At 39.4% G+C, this 19937-nt stretch overlaps 2 protein-coding genes across 3 annotated transcripts in view; both read right to left on the bottom strand.

Moving 5' to 3' along the window:
- Positions 1-6943: 6943 nt before the first annotated feature.
- On the bottom strand, positions 6944-12757 carry LOC144665125 (uncharacterized). 2 transcript variants are annotated; one of them, XM_078526298.1, is made up of 5 exons: positions 12584-12757; positions 10134-10202; positions 9331-9594; positions 8370-8477; positions 6944-7342 (listed from the first exon to the last, which is right to left on the bottom strand). In XM_078526298.1, exons 1-5 carry the CDS (start codon positions 12743-12745, stop codon positions 7325-7327), a joined length of 621 nt encoding a protein of 206 aa, XP_078382424.1. In that variant the 5' UTR covers positions 12746-12757; the 3' UTR covers positions 6944-7324. The 2 variants fall into 2 exon arrangements, with proteins under 2 accessions (XP_078382424.1, XP_078382425.1); XM_078526299.1 differs by lacking the exon at positions 8370-8477.
- Positions 12758-18853: 6096 nt separating this feature from the next.
- Positions 18854-19937, bottom strand: part of LOC144665124 (uncharacterized) — a 10340-nt gene continuing 9256 nt past the window's right edge. The window contains exons 5-6 of the mRNA XM_078526297.1: positions 19639-19923; positions 18854-18925 (exon numbers count right to left, since the gene is read on the bottom strand). Of these exons, the coding sequence (XP_078382423.1) occupies positions 18914-18925; positions 19639-19923 (297 nt within the window). The 3' untranslated portion in view covers positions 18854-18913. The remainder of the gene's footprint in view (positions 18926-19638; positions 19924-19937) is intronic.

The raw sequence follows: 19937 nt of genomic DNA, 5'->3' as shown, positions 1-19937 counted from the left end.
TTTACTGATATAAGTATGCACACCATAGTTCTTTGATATGAATTACTTTCTTATTCTGACATCCTTTTATATAATAGCGTGTTATATATATTATTAGCCCCAATGTTCTTAATCCACTTGTTCTTATATGCGGGTGCTTACTGTATGAGTTTAAGGCGTTTATAACTAATGGAATTTCTACTGAAAATTAGTTGGAAAAAGGGACCGTTCGTTTTTTAATGGGTGGCGGGGGGGGGGGGGGGTTGGGGGGCTGGTGGGATTTGATCGATAGTCGCTGCTATATATGATGGCCCCCCTTCTTTATTAATTTAAAATTTATCAAGCTAAAGAGTGTATCAGTTGATCAGTTATAATAATAGACAAGTTACATCCTCCAAATAGCTGACATTGGCTTTGATTTTTTATTGCGTGATGGCGTTTGTTAGTATGGGTTGACTGCATTTGTAACCAATGAGCTGTTAGGTTGAGTTAATGCCGTTTTATAAATATAAAAAAAGTAGGGGGTCCGGGGGCATGTTCCTCCGGGAAAATATAAATTTTAAGAACCTCAGGACTGTTATTTTGTGCATTCTGGCAAGGTTTTAAACTATTATAGAAGCCCTCGATACTACAACACTTAAAATACGAATTATTTTCAGTGACCCCCCCCCCCCTTACAGACCATATTTTTTGGCTGACCCCCCCTTTTAAGCTATATTTTTTAGCATGCCCCCCCCCCTACTCCATAAAAATGGTCCAAACGGAGTTTAATTTTTCACGTGTCACTCTACCTAAAGTGAAATTAACAGCAGTAAGAGAGCTAAAGCTTCTTTATAAACTAACAAATCAAACGGGGAGGTTTATCTAAATCAGCTCAGTATAAAGACTGTTTCCATTTTTCAGGTTTTAAGTACCAATAGGATTCGACGAAAAATATTGAGGTTTTTATAATATTCAGTTTGGAAAGGGAAGAAAGAGGGGTAGGGGTGGGGGTGGCTAGATGTTGAAAGGAAAGAAAATAGATCCGATCTGTTTCCTTCGATTCTATAAGAGCGGCAAAATTGCATACTAGTGTCCTGCTTTCTTAGTGCTTTTTTGCTTTGAAAATATTGTTACTGATATCGCTAAATTTTCACGAGGGTATGATGGTCGGTTTCCTGTTGTCAGCAAGAATGTAGAACTAGTGACAGGCCGGGGGGGGGGGGGGGGAGGAAGTCGATAAAATTTTAGGCATATTAATTACCCAGTTAACACCCTGAAGTCTATGACAAATTGGAACAGCTCTCTGACCCTCATCTGTTCATGCTGGAATAAATCTCCGAGGCGATGTCAACAAATACATAAACGCCCAGCGTTTATAGTAAGTATACGTTTACGTCTGTCCAAACAAGAATACGTTAGCAGACATAGTTCTTTGTTTACAAATTAATCCACTTTGGAAAGCGTTTACGAAAGTGTTTAAGACAAATCTTTTTTTCTGTTAAGGAGCACATTGGAAACAGTCCAATGTACTTTCGATTACTCGTTGATTTGTGTACATTGCAAGGTTTAGCTGGAACGTGCATGTAGAATTTCTTATCCAAGTGAACATTAATTGGAGATAATCCAAATGCATTAGGAATATCGATCTAAAGTGATTTTTGATGAACGGTAATGCGTGAAGAAAAAAGTGCCCTGATCGGTTGGCACCATGTTACAGAATATAAACATTTAAACGACGAATGATAGCTAACAATTTACTTGATTCTTTTCGACTGTTTTCGAACGACCCGCGGCGGCTAATGGTTAGCGGGCTGAGCTTGCGGCCGGAATTCGACGCCTCGCCGGGGTCGTTCCGTTGTGTTCCTATCTTATGCAAGGCGCTTTACTTTTACAGTGCCTCACTCCACCCAGGTGTATAAATGGGTACCAGCGAATTTAATGCTGGGAGGTAACCCTACGATGGACTAGCATCCCATCCAGGGTGGAGTCGAAATGCTCCTACTCGTGGCTAATTGAGTATTGCGGCCACAGAGTTTAACTTACTTTAATAATGTCTATGCTCCCTGATATCAAACTAACACCAATGGGCGATATAGAACGACACTAGAAAATCACAAGTGTCTGGCCGGCCTATCTGCCAAGCAACACATAGGTCGGCTTAAATGAGACAAAATTGGCATAAAGCTATGCGATCTACTGTAATATAACGTTATGATTTACCTTTGTAGCTGTTTCGGGCTACCAGGAGTGGTGCATGTATTTGCACCTTTGATTTTGACTTGCTTTTAATCTTACATGTTTTATTCTATTTATATTTATAGCTGCAAGGTCATATACTTGCATGAGAGCTCACGAGGTTATGGTACATAAAAAGTTTGCATGACTTATTACTGTAATCTATTTGTTGCATAGTTGCCGTTATTATACGGGAGTTAAGTAAAGCTACGGTAGCACTGTAAAGTTTTATTGTCTGTTGGTGGATGTTTCCACTAAAAAGAAACGAAAAGTTTCAGTTAGCTGAGTTTTGACTGCCTGTATTTAATTTTGAATTAAAATTAAAATACTTAGTATACGATGTAGGTGCACAAAGGAGATATAGTGTTTATGATGAAACCGTAGAGTTCCGAGGGCAACGATCCAGTTACGTCCCCTCTTGAGGCCTTTTAAAGGGGAAGTATCACAGGGTTTTTGTGTAACTTCAAAACTTCCAAAAAGAAAAAAAAAACATTCATTGTTAACGGAAACTTTAACTTATGCCCAAGTTTGTTATAAATTACGACCTAGTGTAGTAAAGCTGTCGACGAGTGTCTCTGGCCATAGATGGAAAGGGTCGAAATGAATTACAACTTGAACAATTCCGGCGGAAAATTTTAAGTTCTCGCCAAGTCCTCGCACTTTCCAAAATATCGGTTGATATCGTCCTCTCGGTGTTCTAGGATTATTTTCTCAACAAGTAGAGGTAATAACACCACAGTTACGACGAAAAAAAATCAAAATCCTCGTGATACTTACTTCCCCTTTAACTGATCGTGAAAGTAGCGAAGTAGAAGACAGGCTGAGCATTTTTGTTCCAAGTGCAAACATAATAATCCCTCGAAAGTAACCATCTTCAAGAGCAGCCGTGTCAAAGTAGCAAGGGTCGTTGTTAATTCGGAATTCTACAGTGCTGTATAAATGAACAAGCTTTATATCGATTTTATTTTATTTGATGGCTAGTTATTGTTCATTTTAAATCAATAATCTTCGCCATTGTGATTATTTGTAGATTGTCGGTATAATTCAGCCGTTCAAAGTAATTCAATAAATTGTGCAATACTGAACACTGTGTGTTGACTTTAATTTTGATTATGGTGCATACACTTTTTTTATTTTATAAGAACCATTTTTATAAGAACGTTGAGGCTGAGATTTGTCACCAAAATGTAAGAAAATGCATGGTTAAGGAACCAATCATTATTTATCGCCTGAGTGAAGCAGTGGATTTTGGGCTAAACATGGTTAAATTTAGGCTTCGGGCATGAGTGCACATAATGCCTCAACCAAATGGCGCTTTGGCTGTACGCTCGAGGTAGCCCCAGGTTTATCCGTTGTATTTCATTTCTATTTGCATCCTCATCCTCCTGGTTTCTTTTGGGCGACCTCTACGAATATCAGGGCTCCATCTGAGGGCGACTGTCGGTAGGGCTGTAGGCGCCACACGAAGGACATGGCCAATCAATCTGCATCTCCTTCATTGCACTTTTTGCGTGGTGGATTCTGTTCTTATTATTTAGTCTACGCAGCTTTTAGCTTGAGATTGTGTTCGTCCAAAATATGCGGAGAATCCTTTGCAGCACCTGTTCTGAAAAACTCTTGTGGCTAATATATCTTGGTCATTTTCCAGGATTCTGCACCAAACAAAACAGTGCTTAATACATTGCTCTCAGAGAATTGGATCTTGTTTTTCTGGTTGATATTTCTGAATTCCCAAGTGCTCCGAAGAGAGGCAAAAGCCTGACTTGCCTGTAAAATCCGAGCTAGGATCTCGTCCTCTCCATATCCGCTGGTTACCATCATTGAACACAGGTAGGTAAAGTGTTCAACATCTTTGACTACTTCCTTGTTCAGCATGATGGCTTCGATGGTTCAGCTATTCATCATTAAATGACTGGTCTTCTTGGTACTGATCTCGAGGCCCAAGCTCCCTGCTGTAGTTGCCAAGGTGTTGCTCTTTGCCTACATGACCTGGTATCGATGGAAGAGCAGCGCAATATCGTCTGCATAGCCAAGGACTTCCAAGATACTTGTTAGCGTCCATCGGATCATCAGTCTTCTGTTGCTAGTCTCTTGCTTCATGATCCAATCATTTCACAGGATAAACGGAAATGGTGAAAGAGTGCAGCCCTGTTTCACGCTGGTTATCACATACACGTTGAAAGTGTCTTTCAGCACTATGTTGCAGATCACCTGGGACTTGCAATCATTGTACAGCATCTTGATCTCATTTGCCATCCGCGATGAGACTCCATAGTGTTTCAAGATCTTCCATCCCTGTGGATGCTGACAAACGCCATCTCCAGATCAATGAAGTTGGCATACAGAGTGGTGTTCAATTTCTTACCTTGCTCTAGGATTCGCCTTAGCGTGGAAATCTGTTCAGAGCATGAGCGTCCAGGGCCAAAACCTGCCTGTTCCTGTCTGATGTGCCGATCTTGTATGGATGATCTTGCTAAAGACCTTGCTGGTAATAGGGAGTAATGTGATGCCTCTCCAGTTGTTGCATTCTCCCAAGTCACCTTTCTTAGGCAATTTGACAACGACCCCCCGTCTTCCACACCTCAGGAATCTGTTCACCTTCCCGTACAGTAAACACCCGCGTATAAGAACCTAGTGATTTAAGAACCTCCAGGCTGAAATTAATACCCAAATATATAAGAACCTATTTAGGCTGACAAAGAACAATAGGTTCTTATACAAAAAAAAAAACACTCTTATTTTGTAGCCAAATACTGGATTTTAATTGATAGAAATTGTGAAATTTCTGAGAAACACCATGAAAATTATTTGTTTAATTGAAAATCTTTTAAATACAGAGTATAGAATACTGTATAAAATTTTACTGGTGTAGCCTTGGGACTTGAATCTATAGAGTGCCCTGACTTTTGCTCATGTGAAATACACATTACTGCTTGTCTTTTTCATTCCAACTGTAACAGTGATACCAAAAGAAAATGTTTGTTCTTTACTATAGTAGATCTCTGAATGGTATCACTATGACAACTCCTACAAATAAGAACCTACTAAGAACCTAATCAGCCTGAGTTCGGAAAAACTACCCCAAAATATAAGAACCCATTCAGCCTGAACCCACAAATTCTAGGTTCTTATACGCGGTTGTTTACTGTATCGCTCTACATATGTCCGTCAAAATGCGTGGTGTTTCTATTGCTTCAGTCATCTCATCTGCACTCCGGCGCCTGCCTTTCCACTCTTCATTACCTTGATGGCTACCTTCACCTCTTCCAAGGTAGGTAGAACTGCGCAAATGACTAAATCCTCTGCTACCGGTGGCATTTCTGCCACTTGTGCAGGTTCGGTCCTACTTAGGATACTCCATAATGTTCTTTCCGTCGCGCAACTATCTCCCGTTAGTTCCTCGACATAAACACTCTATTATTTAAATATAAGACACCTGTGTGAAAAGACGGCTTCTGGGTTATGATATCTAAACAATAGTGTTATTGTCGTTTTGTCGAGCAACTATCGGCTGATAGTTGTCCGCGATATTAGCCAAATTATTAATATTATTATTAATATTAGTTATATTAATATTAACTTTGGCTAATATTAATATTAGCCAAAGAAGCGAAGCTTAGAGGGCTGATATGCTAGGTTTAGGAACATCAAATTTCCAAGTGGCAACTATTAGACCCATAGTTCGAAGACAAAAACGCTTTTTATTGTTTTATTGTTCACCACTATTTTTCTCTGCGCGCCCATTCTAAAACCAGAATCTGATATTATCTTTTTACTTTTCGTGGATAAAAGTTTTGAAATTAAAGCAAGCAGAAATTTAAAAAAAACAAACAAAACAAAACAAAGCCAGATTAGAAACCCACTAAATGTACTGTAGTGAATTTTGTGGGGGTTTTCTGTCTGCAGGTCCGCTTGTTTTTAATGCAAATAAAAAAAATCACGGACGAGTACTATCCATCCGGATATTTTCCGCGGACAGGCATTTCGGCAGTTCGAGCACTATGTACTGCTATTTAAAGAGTTAATTTTTCGTGATTTTTGGCTTAATAGTACAAAATTGTTGGTTTTGGACCGCATTCCTTTAGAGTTTTTATCAAAATCATTTGACTACTCGCCCTCGTTTTCAGGGCAAAATATAATTTTTTCACCTTCAGGTTGTCCATGAATTTTTTTTTAAGATCTTTCTTATTTTTTTCCCTCGTGGCCTCCCTTGCAGGATTTTTTTTTAACAGCCGTTTTTCTGTGCAGGATTGTTTTGGGGGAAAATTGATACCGTCCGTCTCTAAAGAAGACGGAAAAAGCTAAATAATAATCTAACGTTTTACCCAGTGGCAACGCTACCGCATCATTTCGTGTAAGTTACAACGTGATAACAAGTGCGTTTTTATATATATATATATTTTTTTCCTGTCTGTACTTATCACGCTGCGAATTCGTGTTTAGCACACTTGTCGTCCAGAATATACTGCAAACAGCAGCAGGGGCATCGAATGGTCTTTGCGAGCATGCGAGCATTGACAACAGTTAGCCTTGCGAGCAACGAGCACTTTTTAAAAAGCTACCTTCGCTAAACTGGCCGAGAATGCGAGCACTCGTAAAATTATGCAACCACGAGTAAACGAGCACCCGCTCAAATTTTGCGGGCATTCCGAGCAGAAGCCTAATTTTGCAAGTACTGCAAAATTTTGATGGACCATTCATGACCCCTAGCAGCCGTGTTGGTATTAACCATGGAATATAACCATGATAACCTGAACTCCGAGAATTTATTAAGTTCTCCTGTTCATAATTACAGTTCATCTTCCTTTCCCCGTCAAATTTCGCTTCTTATAGAAAAGAGATAAAGCTCCAATGTATTTCAACGGTAAGACAAAGTTCCACTCTCTTTTCGTCGAACATTAGACTTTTTATGACAATCAACCCATACGTATTACCAAATTCATAATGGTAAATTGTGTACGCATGGATCACGTCGATGATTTGCGCATCATTAACTCGGTCTTCAGATTCTTAAGGCCCCGAACATGAAAGCAATTGCAAATGTAAACATAACAGAAAGATGGTTACGTCTTGTCAGGGACCAACGTTGTTAGTTTGCTTGAGCAGCCACTGGTTGATTGGCCGTTGCTTATGTTTGGAAACCTGCCTGGAAATGTGAAAATAGTGCAAATTAGTCAGAGAAATGACACGCATTCAGTTGATAGATTTTTCCCATTCTTTTGTACAATGATGGCGGGTGTTGATAGGCATATGGGTATTATAAACCAAAAGAAGGAACATTTGTTCTCTTCTCTATAGAGCCTCCTGTTGGATCAAAAAGGAAATCATAGAAAGGGCGGGTGCAAGGCGACGGTAAGGAAGATATGGGCGGGTCTGTCTTGCACCGCGCGCTTAACCTCCCCCTCTCGCCAGTCTTCGCACCTGCGCTGGTACACGAATACAAAAGCAGCAACTATAGGTGAGGAAAACATCTGAAGCATTTGATTGGATGCAATTCATAATTCAAATAGGACAATCGTTTTTGTCAAATAATACGCTCATCAGTCTACCTGATGATGTCTCTCTGTACATGTGTAGACTGTATATAAAATGACTGTTTTTACCAGGTCTAAAAAAACTTACAATTTTTTTTCAGAAATTTCATTTTTTAAAGGGCAAATAATGTGGAATAAATCATTTATAATGGCTTCAAAATAGGATTCAAGAGTTTACTTTTACATTAAGGAGCCCAAAACTGTGACCGTTTTGAACCAATTGACATTTTTTTCCGTGCAGTCGTTATCCAATCAAAAGCCGATGGTAGCTTGCAGGTGACTTCTGATTTGATTTAAATAAGCACGAAAAATGTCAATAAATTGGAAGTGATCACTCGCTGTAATAAAACATTTTACCAAACGAAAAGTTGCGTCTTAGAGGCTTAAGATTTCAACTGATTGAGTAGACCATCCTGATTGGATCCCGGAAGCACATTTTTTTCTGTCTCTGTGTCGTCTGGATCCCGAGCAAATTGTTACTCAGAGCCCTTATGCTATTTTCATACGGAGCACGAAGCCCTGAAAATGGTCTTGAATGGACCGGAACCACTTTCTTTTTGAACCTGCATCCCGCAAGTCCTTTCGGACAGTCACTGCATGTTTTTTTTTTTAATACAGTTTACACAACAGCTTCGTTACCACCATGGCTGCTGATCTTGCAAAATTGTTTTCTGAAACATGCTTCGGTGGCACCTGAGCTCGAGGCTGTTTCTGATTATAGTAAGAATCCGTTTGAAAGTCCAAGAGCTGTTACAAAATTCAAATGATGAGCTTAGGTCTGTACCAGGGTTTAAAATAAAAATTAATTTATCTAAATATAATTACATCATTCAGCAGTAGGTAGCTTAAAGCTCTCTCGGAGCTAAATTTAATATGTTTAATTTCATAAGAATCTGTGAGATCAAGCAAATTAAGCCAATTGTTTTGAAATTTTACTGACTTTACTAATCATGTACAGGTTAGTTTAAACTAAGGCGCAAACAGTTGCTAAGAACGAAAATTGCAAAGTATCTGTTCAGCTGCCCATGGTGTGAAGCATTGTGACTTCAGATAATTTGATTTTTTTTAAGATCGTTCCACGTTCAAAAGGTACACTGTCCGTGGAAAGTTTTCGATCAGTATTTCAAAAACAAATTAGGACGGAATCCATCAGGAAATCGAGTAATATTAATTTAAGTTGTACAAAAATCGAGTATTAAAATAATTTAAATCCAATTGCGTTATTCTCTACCTTTTTAAAGCTTAAGATGTAAATAATTATCCGTGATAACACCAACAACATTTTTTTTATTAGAGCCTCAGAAAATGAATTTCAAAGTTCACAAGAACCATGTAAACTATACAAATGCAGCTATTTTGTAAAGTAGTCTTTTAAGCGATTCATGTTTTCCATGTTTGGTGTTGTTAGAAATGATTTCTTTTGATAAGATATGTGAAACAGTAACACAGAAGTTTGGAATAAGACGTAAATAATATCGGTACATATTTTGTACCATTGGCAATAACCCTCCAGATTCGTGTCTTGTAGTAGCGGGGTTGAGAAGGCTATGGTTCACTAAAATAATTTTAAAACTCTTTGGGAATGGATAGATTGATTTACCTGTGTGTATGGCGATCTATCCTGAAAGGCCACTGCTCCCACGATGGAAAGGAATAACTCGATTAGAGCCATGACAGAAATTGTTGTCAGGTGGTTAAGATTTTTGTCATCGTCCATGTCATCCGAGAAGTAGTACAGGCCATCTCCACTCTGTTTGAGTGCAAAATCTGCTGTATAGACCAGCACAGCTTCTTCGCCATAACGGAACAACAAAAAACCACACAAGATGCAGCAAGTGATGTTTAGCGATTTATAGACGAGAACCTAAGAGCAATAGGTTTGATAAAGTAAATTAGTCAAAAATTATCCGTGTTCTTTTCGGAATCCGTAAATCTGATTGGTTCTCCCATTGCTTTCTATTCGCTGATACTGAGAACTCGGTCGCACACGCGTTTCTCTTTAAAGGTCACGTATTCTTCATTTCAAGGGCGTAGCGAGGGGGAGGGGTGCCTGGGGTGCCAGTAACGTCTGGTAGTCCACACACAAAATAATTGTGATAAGTGTGAAAATCGGTTGATTTTGCATTTGTTAATCAAAGATAGAGTTGACCCTTATTTTGCTCACTTGGGCTTACCGAGAAATATTTAAATTAATACTTTACTGTTAATAAAGTCAAAAGTGACGTCATAGTGGTGACCTCTTTAATACGGACACTTTGCTTTGTCCCTCGGTGTCTGTATTAGAGAGGTTCAACTGTATTTAATTTCTGTTGAAAATTGGACAGTGAAGCTACATCGGAGTGTGCACTAAAAAGAATAACAGATACTCCAAAAAGCGAATACAAATATGTGGAATTTACTTACCAACGCGGAATTTCGGGCAACATGCATTTTCGTTTTAACAACTAAACCACAGACTACAGTAATTTCGATCTGAAAATAAACCGAAGAACCAGGGACAGTTAGTGATAGCGAGGAAAAGTCGAAAGTAACTTAAGAGTCGCTTTCGTGTGTTCTTACACGGTGTTTGTCGTAGCGGTCACACTTTTATTTTAATTTACATCCAAGAACCGAAAAAAGTCGAGAAACCACTTCGGGTGTCAATAAGAAAGAAATTTCAAGATTCAACAGGAGGTTTTTCGTAAGACCGCAATCCTTTTTACGAGTAGTAAACAATTTCTGGCTATACTTATCGCCTAGTAGGAGGTGCTGTGACCCGTAGCCAGTATATTTGCGTTGTATTTTTAGGCAGGACACTCGACTCTACCACAGTCAACTCTCTCTAAAAAGGACACTATCAGGATCGGCTCCAACTGTCCGTTTTAGAGAGGTGTCTGTCTTAAGCCTGACCAAACGTTTTCAACTTGCGTCCACTTGCGTTACCGTTTGGCCAGGCCTTCATAGGGAGTTTAGTTTCAGTAAAATGACTGAAAAACGGCAGGGACAGGACCAACACCAGGTGTCCGTCTTAAAGAGGTGTCTGTTAAGAGAGAGTTAATCGTATCTTATCCAAATCGGCGAAAGAAGACGTACCTTATTATAGGAAATTAACGATACATGTTATTAACGCGAATTTAAAAAACAATCGCGTTAATTTTATTGATATAAACACGTTTTCTTCATTGAATTTTCTTCAATCCGCGTTAATTTTATTACGCGTAAATTTTGTTCGCGTTGTTAAAATGCTTCGTAATATCTGTGTAATAAGGTAGTATTTCATTCAAGCTGCACTACACAATAAATAACCTCTTCGCGTCCTTCGTAGCTGTTTTTTGTGCTCGTCACGCAGCGCTCCCTCTCCAGGGAGCGTTGCGTGACGAGCCCAAGGAGAGGAGAGGACTAAACACGGTCAAAAATATATTTTCTGTTGCTTAGAGATGCTCATGGAAATTATTAAACAGATTAAAGGGAAATTGGTTTGTTGGTAACTCAAACGAATTTGAAGGTCCTGAAGGGAACAAACATAAAAATTATCAGAAGGGAAAAACATATAGGGTATTTACGACATTCTACCGCCAACTGACAATAAACCTGTTACCGGAAAAAGGAAATCTGTTACAAGGCTTACTGGCTGTATCGCGACTTGTTTTTAACGGGCAACATGTATTAAGCGGACACAAGAGCATTCCCAAGGGTTGTCCGCTCAATATTGACTTGACTGTAATTTATTTTAATACATTTGAGGAATGAGCTATGCATAATCCATGATGAAATTATGAAATTTTATATTTTGAACATAGACTTCATAATCGGCGCTAGTGGTATTTAGATTTGTTCAAATATTACGACTATTTATACCGTCTTATTTAGCAGCAATCGTGAGTAAAAAGATATGGTAACTTAACTATATGAAATCTACGTTCTTTCGATCGAATAAACGACCGGCGAAGCGAAGCAGAACTAATTAACACTCAATAATATTCACAGGGAAAGCAATCGAAACGTAAACAAACGGTATTGAACAGCACTTCAGAACAGATACAGTGTGGTGTTGTGAAAGGAAAGAGGAGTTTAAACGCTTCAATTCATGGTTTTCCTTCTTTAACGGACAAGTTAAGTTTCTTTTTTATAATTATAATACAGAAACCTTTCTGAGAAAGCTTAAAATCGTCGCGTGTTCAAGTCGTTTAATTTGACGGGCCAAACAATGTGTATTCAAAACTGAATTATAATTATACTGTCGCGCCGAGTTTGTACATTGATTCTAACTGGAATTTATCGGGGAATTTATAGGCTTTCATATCATTTACCGTGACTGAAAAGAAAAAAAACAAGTTCAATACTCGTTGAAACCTTACTAAAAGTGTGGGAAGGGCGTAAAAAATATCAGTCGATCAGTAGCCGGGCTTGCCAATATCAATGTATTAAAAGCGATTCGATAAAGTTAATGCTTTAGTGTAAATTTAAATCCTTTCGAAGGTTTCCGAAGCCAAGAGCGACTAGATGATTTGGTAATTTTCCTGGATGTGATGCAACTCTAGTGAAGTTTGGCAAGAGAGCCACGACTGCATGTAAGTTAAATACATTTTACATGTACCGAAAGTTGGATATTATCGAATTTTAGCTGAGTGCATTAGATATGCTTCTGATTTGTACAATTCAATATGCTACCTTGATATTGCACGACCCCTTTATGACCCTCATTAAATACATACGGTAAAAAGCTCGAGAGGTACTTTACGTATCGTACTTTTTTCAGTTTTTTTTTAAACGCGACCTATAATAAAAACATTTCGATTTCTGCCACTAAATAGGTTCGACTAACTCTCCATGTTTCGTTGAACGGGTACCGGTCACAGACAGTGAAAACTTACCAGAACTCCGGTCCACGCGGGCATAACAATGTAACTTAACGGGAAAAACATATAGCCTGGTCGATCGTTAGCATCCACTCGGTCAAGAATTCCTGTTATGATCAACACTAACGCTCCCAGCATCTGTAGTATAAGGAATATCTTTGGTGCTACAGCCGCCATTATGAAAGATGACATGCACGAACACGCGCAAATGCTATTGGGACTTGTGTCACGTCACAAAAGTCACCCACTGTCACGATTCTTGTATAAAGAGCTTCCTGAACAAAGGAAAGCCTAACTCCCGGGGGGGGGGGGGGGAGATGCTCGTCGTAAATTTTGAAAAGAACCCCTAAGGGCCTGATAACATGGCAAATTTCAGCCTGGGCTGAACACTTTTAACTGACTGAATAATTATCGTGACCGGCATTTTCTTTCGTTGAAAACCACCACTGCGTATCCGTAAGCTCACCTTCAGTCCGGGCTGAAATTGAAAACGCGATTGCAAGAGGTTTTTCAGCCCGTTTGCCCGGGCTGAGATTTCCAGCCCGGTTTCAAAAACCGGGCTGGGAATTTATTTTTAAGAAGATTTGTTCAGGAAGCCGAACTAAAATCTCAGCTCGAAAAACCGGGCTGAAATTCTCCATGTAATCAGGCCCTAGGAGAGAAAAATCTGGATGTGACTCAAGCTTTTCTTGACCTATGAAAGATACCAAAAAACCAGAACCCATTATTTATATTTCTTCGTGTACAGTCCTAAACGAGACCATCATGGCTTAAAATTTTGGCGTTTTGCCCGAAGCACTCCTTAGCGAGACCAAAAATCCGAAATTTACACCCCTTAGCGAGACGTCGAGCATCCCCGCCCCATTTCATAAGCGATTCCCCCCGCAGGGACCTAGCCTCCTACGTAGACGTTGTTTTGGCTCGTCACGCAAGTATATGTATATAGTAAATAATAAAGATGGTAAATTTTAAGCTCGGTAATAAATAATGAAGATGAAGTATTCAACATGACACGAGCATGGGAAAAAGAAAAATTCTGAGTCCCCGACGCCATGGGTTCGATTCCCGTCGGGGACTCTTTGTCCCATGCTCGTGTCATGTCGAATACTTCATCTTCATTATATGTATATATTTGTTATTTTTTATTATTATCTCCAGTACCATTCTTAGATCTTGACATGTCTTGAGAAAGGACAAGCCCACGAATCGATTTTCAAAAACTCAGATGATGCATGGATTGTGCCGTCTGGTATTATGCGCTCAATAATTGTTTTATGCGGCTTTCGTCATTAGTTTGAATCAGCAAGATCAATTTAGTTTGAATCAGCAATGAATTTAGTAGAAATTTCGATCAAATAAGACTTCTCTAGATCTGTGCCCTGTGGCAAATGTTGCTAATAAAGACCTTACTAAATCCGTGGTGTTCTTTGATACCCACCAATAGGTCTCGACGAAAACATTATCAGCATTATCCTATCTTTCCTCGCTGTATGTTTCAACTCATATTGGGCTTTTCGTACAAGCCTCGCTTTCATGCCTTTATTTGGTACCAGTCTTACGCGCTTACATATATCAGAAACGGGCTATTGACCTGGATTAATTCACCTTTAACGGGAAATTTCCAAGATGCTCTTACAGAGCATGTTGGCGATATTTGGGTTCCATTTACACGCGCACGACTCTGTCGCGTCATTAGCAAGAAAAAATTGAGAAAGAACTGTGGTTGAGAGCGATAAAAACAAACAGTATATTTTATTTAAAAACGTGATACTTCTTTGAATAACTACATTCTTTATTTTAAATCTATTAAAAAAAAGTAAAATATTCTGTATTAATTAATCATTATTTGAAAATGGAAGAGTAACCAGGATTCATAATTAAGTAAAATGTTTTAGAAACGTTCCCTGGTTGTCATGGTAGTGTGCCATGACTCAAGAGTTTTTCGCACGCGATAGTCTCCTTTGTCAATGACGCTTGCATTTTTGAAATCAATTTGATGGTCATTCATCCATGCATGGTTTGCAATGCTCGATCCTTTGTTACAATGTTTGACGTTTCTGATGTGTTCTTTTCTTCGCGTCTGTAGACATCTGCCGGTTTCTCCAATGTAACTCCAATTACAGTCATTACAAGGAATCTTGTAGACCACATTTGTTTGAAGGTGGCTGGGGGGTCTGAATTTTGGTGATGGAAACTCTTGGTGAAGGGTTCTGTGGGATCTGGTGACGACACGAATTCCATTGTTTTGAAGCAATCTTTTAAGCGGTTCGGTGAGGCCATTGATATAGGGCAGACAAGCCAAGTTAAATGATTCTGATGGCTCGACCCACTTAAAAAACAAACCAACAAGTTCCTCCGGAGAGGGAATTGTTTCTGTAGTGCGTTTTTTCTTTAAGATGTTAGAGATAATTGATTGGGGGTAGCCATTCGCTTTTAAGGCATCAGAGATATGTTTGACTTCATTCGATTTTGCGTCTGCGGTGCTTGGGAGGTTACACGCGCGGTTCAGAAGAGTGGAAGCTGTGCTGATTTTGTGTTTCTTCTCATGATGCGAGTTAAAGTCTAAATACCTGTCTGTGTGTGTAGGTTTTCTGTATACTTCGATGGTAATTTTGCCATTTTTTCTTTTGACGAGGGTGTCCAGGAAGGCGATTTGGCCATTGCTTTCAGTTTCAATGGTAAAGGAGATCTTGGGGTCGATGGAATTCAAAGTGTCGTGGAAGGCTGAAATGGCGTCTCTCTTGAGATGACAAAGCTGTCGTCCACATATCTTTTCCAAATTTTGGGTGGTACCGTGGAATTAATCAGAGCTGAATCTTCAATTACCTCCATGCAGAGGTTAGCTACAACAGGGCTAACAGGGCTAACAGGGCTAACAGGGCTAACAGGGCTAACCGCGCTGCCATCGTCCGTCTACCAGAAGACACCAAATACAACATACGAACCACTACTGCTTCAATTCTTCACAGAGCTAGTTTACCATCTCACAGTAACACCACCAAAGATGAAAAGAAAGCACTCAAAAAGCTGAAAGAAGATCCCTCAATGGTCATAATGAAAGCTGACAAAGGGAATTGTTTTGTTGTCTTAGACAGAACAGACTACGATGACAAAATGGAGTCTCTACTTAGCGATCGCTCCACCTATCAACTTGTCCAAAAATCTCCGTTCTTAAAGGTTGAAAGGGAACTAAACAACAGGCTTCTTAACCTGAAGAAACAGAACAAGATCAATGATTCAACCTACCGCAAACTGCGCTCAACCGATGCGGCTCCTCCTGCAATCCATGGCTCAATTAAACATCATAAAACTGGCTACCCTCTTCGTCCAATCGTTTCTTGCATTGGCTCTGCCCTCTACAACACTTCTAAATTCCTCACAGATATTCTGTCGCCCATCCAGAATAGTAATGGCCATTCCGTCCTCAATTCTTCGGACTTTGCTAATGAAGTAGCTCATATGGAAATTTCTGATGATGAAGTCATTCTCTCGTTTGATGTTGTCTCCCTTTTTACAGCAATCCCTGTCCAGAAAGCTTGCACCTACATTCGCGATAAACTCAATAATGACACTACATTAACCTCCAGAACAAATCTCACTACTGATGATATCATCTCCCTTTTGGAATTTGTTCTTTCAAACAACTACTTCGTCTACAACGACTGTACCTACAAACAGATCCACGGCTGTGCAATGGGTAGCCCGGTTAGCCCTGTTGTAGCTAACCTCTGCATGGAGGTAATTGAAGATTCAGCTCTGATTAATTCCACGGTACCACCCAAAATTTGGGTAAGATATGTGGACGACAGCTTTGTCATCATCAAGAGAGACGCCATTTCAGCCTTCCACGACACTTTGAATTCCATCGACCCCAAGATCTCCTTTACCATCGAAACTGAAAGCAATGGCCAAATCGCCTTCCTGGACACCCTCGTCAACAGAATAAATGGCAAAATTACCATCGAAGTATACAGAAAACCTACACACACAGACAGGTATTTAGACTTTAACTCGCATCATGAGAAGAAACACAAAATCAGCACAGCTTCCACTCTTCTGAACCGCGCGTGTAACCTCCCAAGCACCGCAGACGCAAAATCGAATGAAGTCAAACATATCTCTGATGCCTTAAAAGCGAATGGCTACCCCCAATCAATTATCTCTAACATCTTAAAGAAAAAACGCACTACAGAAACAATTCCCTCTCCGGAGGAACTTGTTGGTTTGTTTTTTTAAGTGGGTCGAGCCATCAGAATCATTTAACTTGGCTTGTCTGCCCTATATCAATGGCCTCACCGAACCGCTTAAAAGATTGCTTCAAAACAATGGAATTCGTGTCGTCACCAGATCCCACAGAACCCTTCACCAAGAGTTTCCTTCACCAAAATTCAAACCCCCCAGCCACCTTCAAACAAATGTGGTCTACAAGATTCCTTGTAATGACTGTAATTGGAGTTACATTGGAGAAACCGGCAGATGTCTACAGACGCGAAGAAAAGAACACATCAGAAACGTCAAACATTGTAACAAAGGATCGAACATTGCAAACCATGCATGGATGAATGACCATCAAATTGATTTCAAAAATGCAAGAGTCATTGACAAAGGAGACTATCGCGTGCGAAAAACTCTTGAGTCATGGCACACTGCCATGACAACTGAAGCGGACAACAATGCTAGGTCATTACCTCCACAATATTCTATTCTTTTAAAATAGTTCTCTTTTATTATCATATTCTCACTATTTTTCTTGTCACCTTTTTACGCATTTTTATTCTGTAATTTTTTCACACATTTTTACCCTATATATTTATTCATTCGCACCATTTTTATCATTCGTTAAAGGCTGCAGTTTGGCAGCCGAAAGCTTATATTTTTAAATTTTTAACCAGAGAACGTTTCTAAAACATTTTACTTAATCATTATTTAGTGGCTATTTTTGTAGAGACCTTTCTAAGGGTCTCCACTGTTAAATCAAGACTGACTGCAACTTAGGTAATTTTCCTTTAGGTAAGTTGTGTAAATCCATATTGGTTGGATTGTCAAGAACAAAACACAAAGACCCCGGTCAGGCTAAAATCCGGACCGCTCGATTTGCAGTCCAGGGCGCTAGCCTTTAGGCCACCGCGCCTCCCATAATTACGTTTAGTGAACGGTTCAATAAAACTAATGCCACTTTCTTGTTCAATCAGAAGTAAAACCAAACCAATCTTGACCCTCTAGACAGAACAAATAATGTTACATTTTTTTTGGAAAAATTCTGCAGGTGGGGTTCAGAGCCACATTAAATTTAAAAAATAATAATAACGTAGCTCCGAATCCTGCCTACAGATTTTTTTTTTAAAAAATTGGCAAAAATGTTCCTTTTGTCGGTTAGATAAAAGTACTCAAAAACAGTAAGTTTCACCGAGCAGTTTTTGTGTTATTAGCCTCAAAAGGTCCAAAATAGAGTATAATTTACCTCAAATGACGTTACGAAAGGAATGAATTTTGACGTCACAATGACCTCAATTTGTTCATTTGTAAAACTTGCACAAGTTTGTATTAAAAAAATTATCCTAAACATTATTGGTATAGCTGCGATAGAACACCAAAAACGGGCATGTCTAATTCTGACTAAACTATTATGAGCCACCTTAATTAACAATAAGACTAGCTGCATAAGCCCAAGCATAACCACAAGGATGTTCACACTTGCGATAAGCGCAAGCACTAGACGACATACGCAAAGCATTGCTTTAGAAATTCCGACGACCATTGCATGATAGGTCGTAGTCACGTCGACGCCCAAATTTCGTGCTTGTGCTTGTGTTTTTTTTTTTTTTTTCACGCTGGTTTACACTTCTGAAATAGGCATAACACAAGCGAAATGAGCGTAAGCCCGAGTACAGGAAAAAAAAAAAGAACGGTTCTTTTTCTTGTGCTTATCCTTGTGCTCATTAATTTAACCTCGGGGCACAATAGCGTTTTTCTGTGCTTATGCTTATGACTGTACTAATCTCACAAGTATGAACCAGGCTTTACTATTCCAGTAGGGTGGCAGCCCTAGTAAGATAGTAGCCCTGGTTCTCTTGCAATTCCAAGAGAATAGCAGCTGCTATTATTTTTGGGGCTTGGGGAATTGTTCCTGCTGTTTTCTCTGTTGCTTTCTCAAAGGGTAGCAGCCATTCATATGAGACCCTTCTATCCTACTGAGTACCTTATGTGGTGCATTGTGAATGAAATAAAATTGTTAAATAGCTACTCGCACCTTTAGTAAAGAGATACGTTTCTGACGAATGCTGCTTAAGGTTATTGCGTAAAACGTCTTCTAAGGATCCACATCTTGTCCTTATGTCCTTCTGTTTAAATTATACCCTGCGTGAAACGGAGAAACGTTATGAGATCAAAGTGTACTCTAAAGTGTACTCAACCGGACGGTTGCCTATTAATACTGTCTTAGATTAATGTTAAACTCGTTCTCAGCATCGCTCTAGTTTAAAAAAATGACAGGAAAACCACTATAATTAGATCCCCTCCGCTTCAATTCAATGTTTATCTCAAGTAACAGACATAACAATTTATCAGAAATATCAATTTTTTCCTGTAGTAAGGACTTAATTCGCTAGTGTGTTTTTGTTAATAAAGGAACGAATAAAACCAAGTAACCTACGGTTACATTATACGAGGAACAAGTGGCTATAGGGACACGTTATTTGATTGGCAAGATCTTCAACAAATAAAATATAAATTTAGCAAATCAACTCAACCCTTAAAAAATCCTTTTGTTTTAAGGAATTTTACTACGGCTGATTTGATTGGCTAGATTTGAATTATCTTTGTTAAAAATGAAGCCAATCAAATAGACTCTTGGTTTTAGGCCATCATAATGTTTATATTCATAATGTTTATCACCGCTGTTTGTGTTATATTTTTAATGAAGCCAATCAAATCATGTGTCTCTAGAGCCACTTGTTCCTCGTGCCCCAGGCTTAGCCGGCAAAGAGGGACAAGTGGCTCTGGGGACGCGTATGCGATATAATGTAACCGTAGGTCTTGTTTTAGTCGTTACGAGAATGATTATATATCACCTGCACCTCTTCAGGAGACTGGGGCCCACTTGTATGAATAGTTGCTTGGGTCACCTTGGAAGTGGTGTTTTCTTGGGTGCTGCCAGCGAGTATTTGGTTAGCAGGAACCTGAACATACATTAGCCCGCCTCCTGATGTTCCAGGCATCTGCTGCAAGTTCTCTGCTGGCACTAACATGACAGAAGCCTTTGTGCTTCCCATCTGGTTCAAGTAAGCTGGAGCCATCATAACAGGGGCGCCAGCTTGGAGAATGGCGTGTGGCACTGGTTGGTAGGCTGTTGCTTCCTTTGAGACAAACA

Source organism: Oculina patagonica, chromosome 9 (assembly GCF_052425735.1).
Source record: "Oculina patagonica isolate OP01 chromosome 9, crgOcupat, whole genome shotgun sequence".
Taxonomy (NCBI): domain Eukaryota; kingdom Metazoa; phylum Cnidaria; class Anthozoa; order Scleractinia; family Oculinidae; genus Oculina; species Oculina patagonica.
This window is presented reverse-complemented; position numbering and strand designations above follow the sequence as displayed.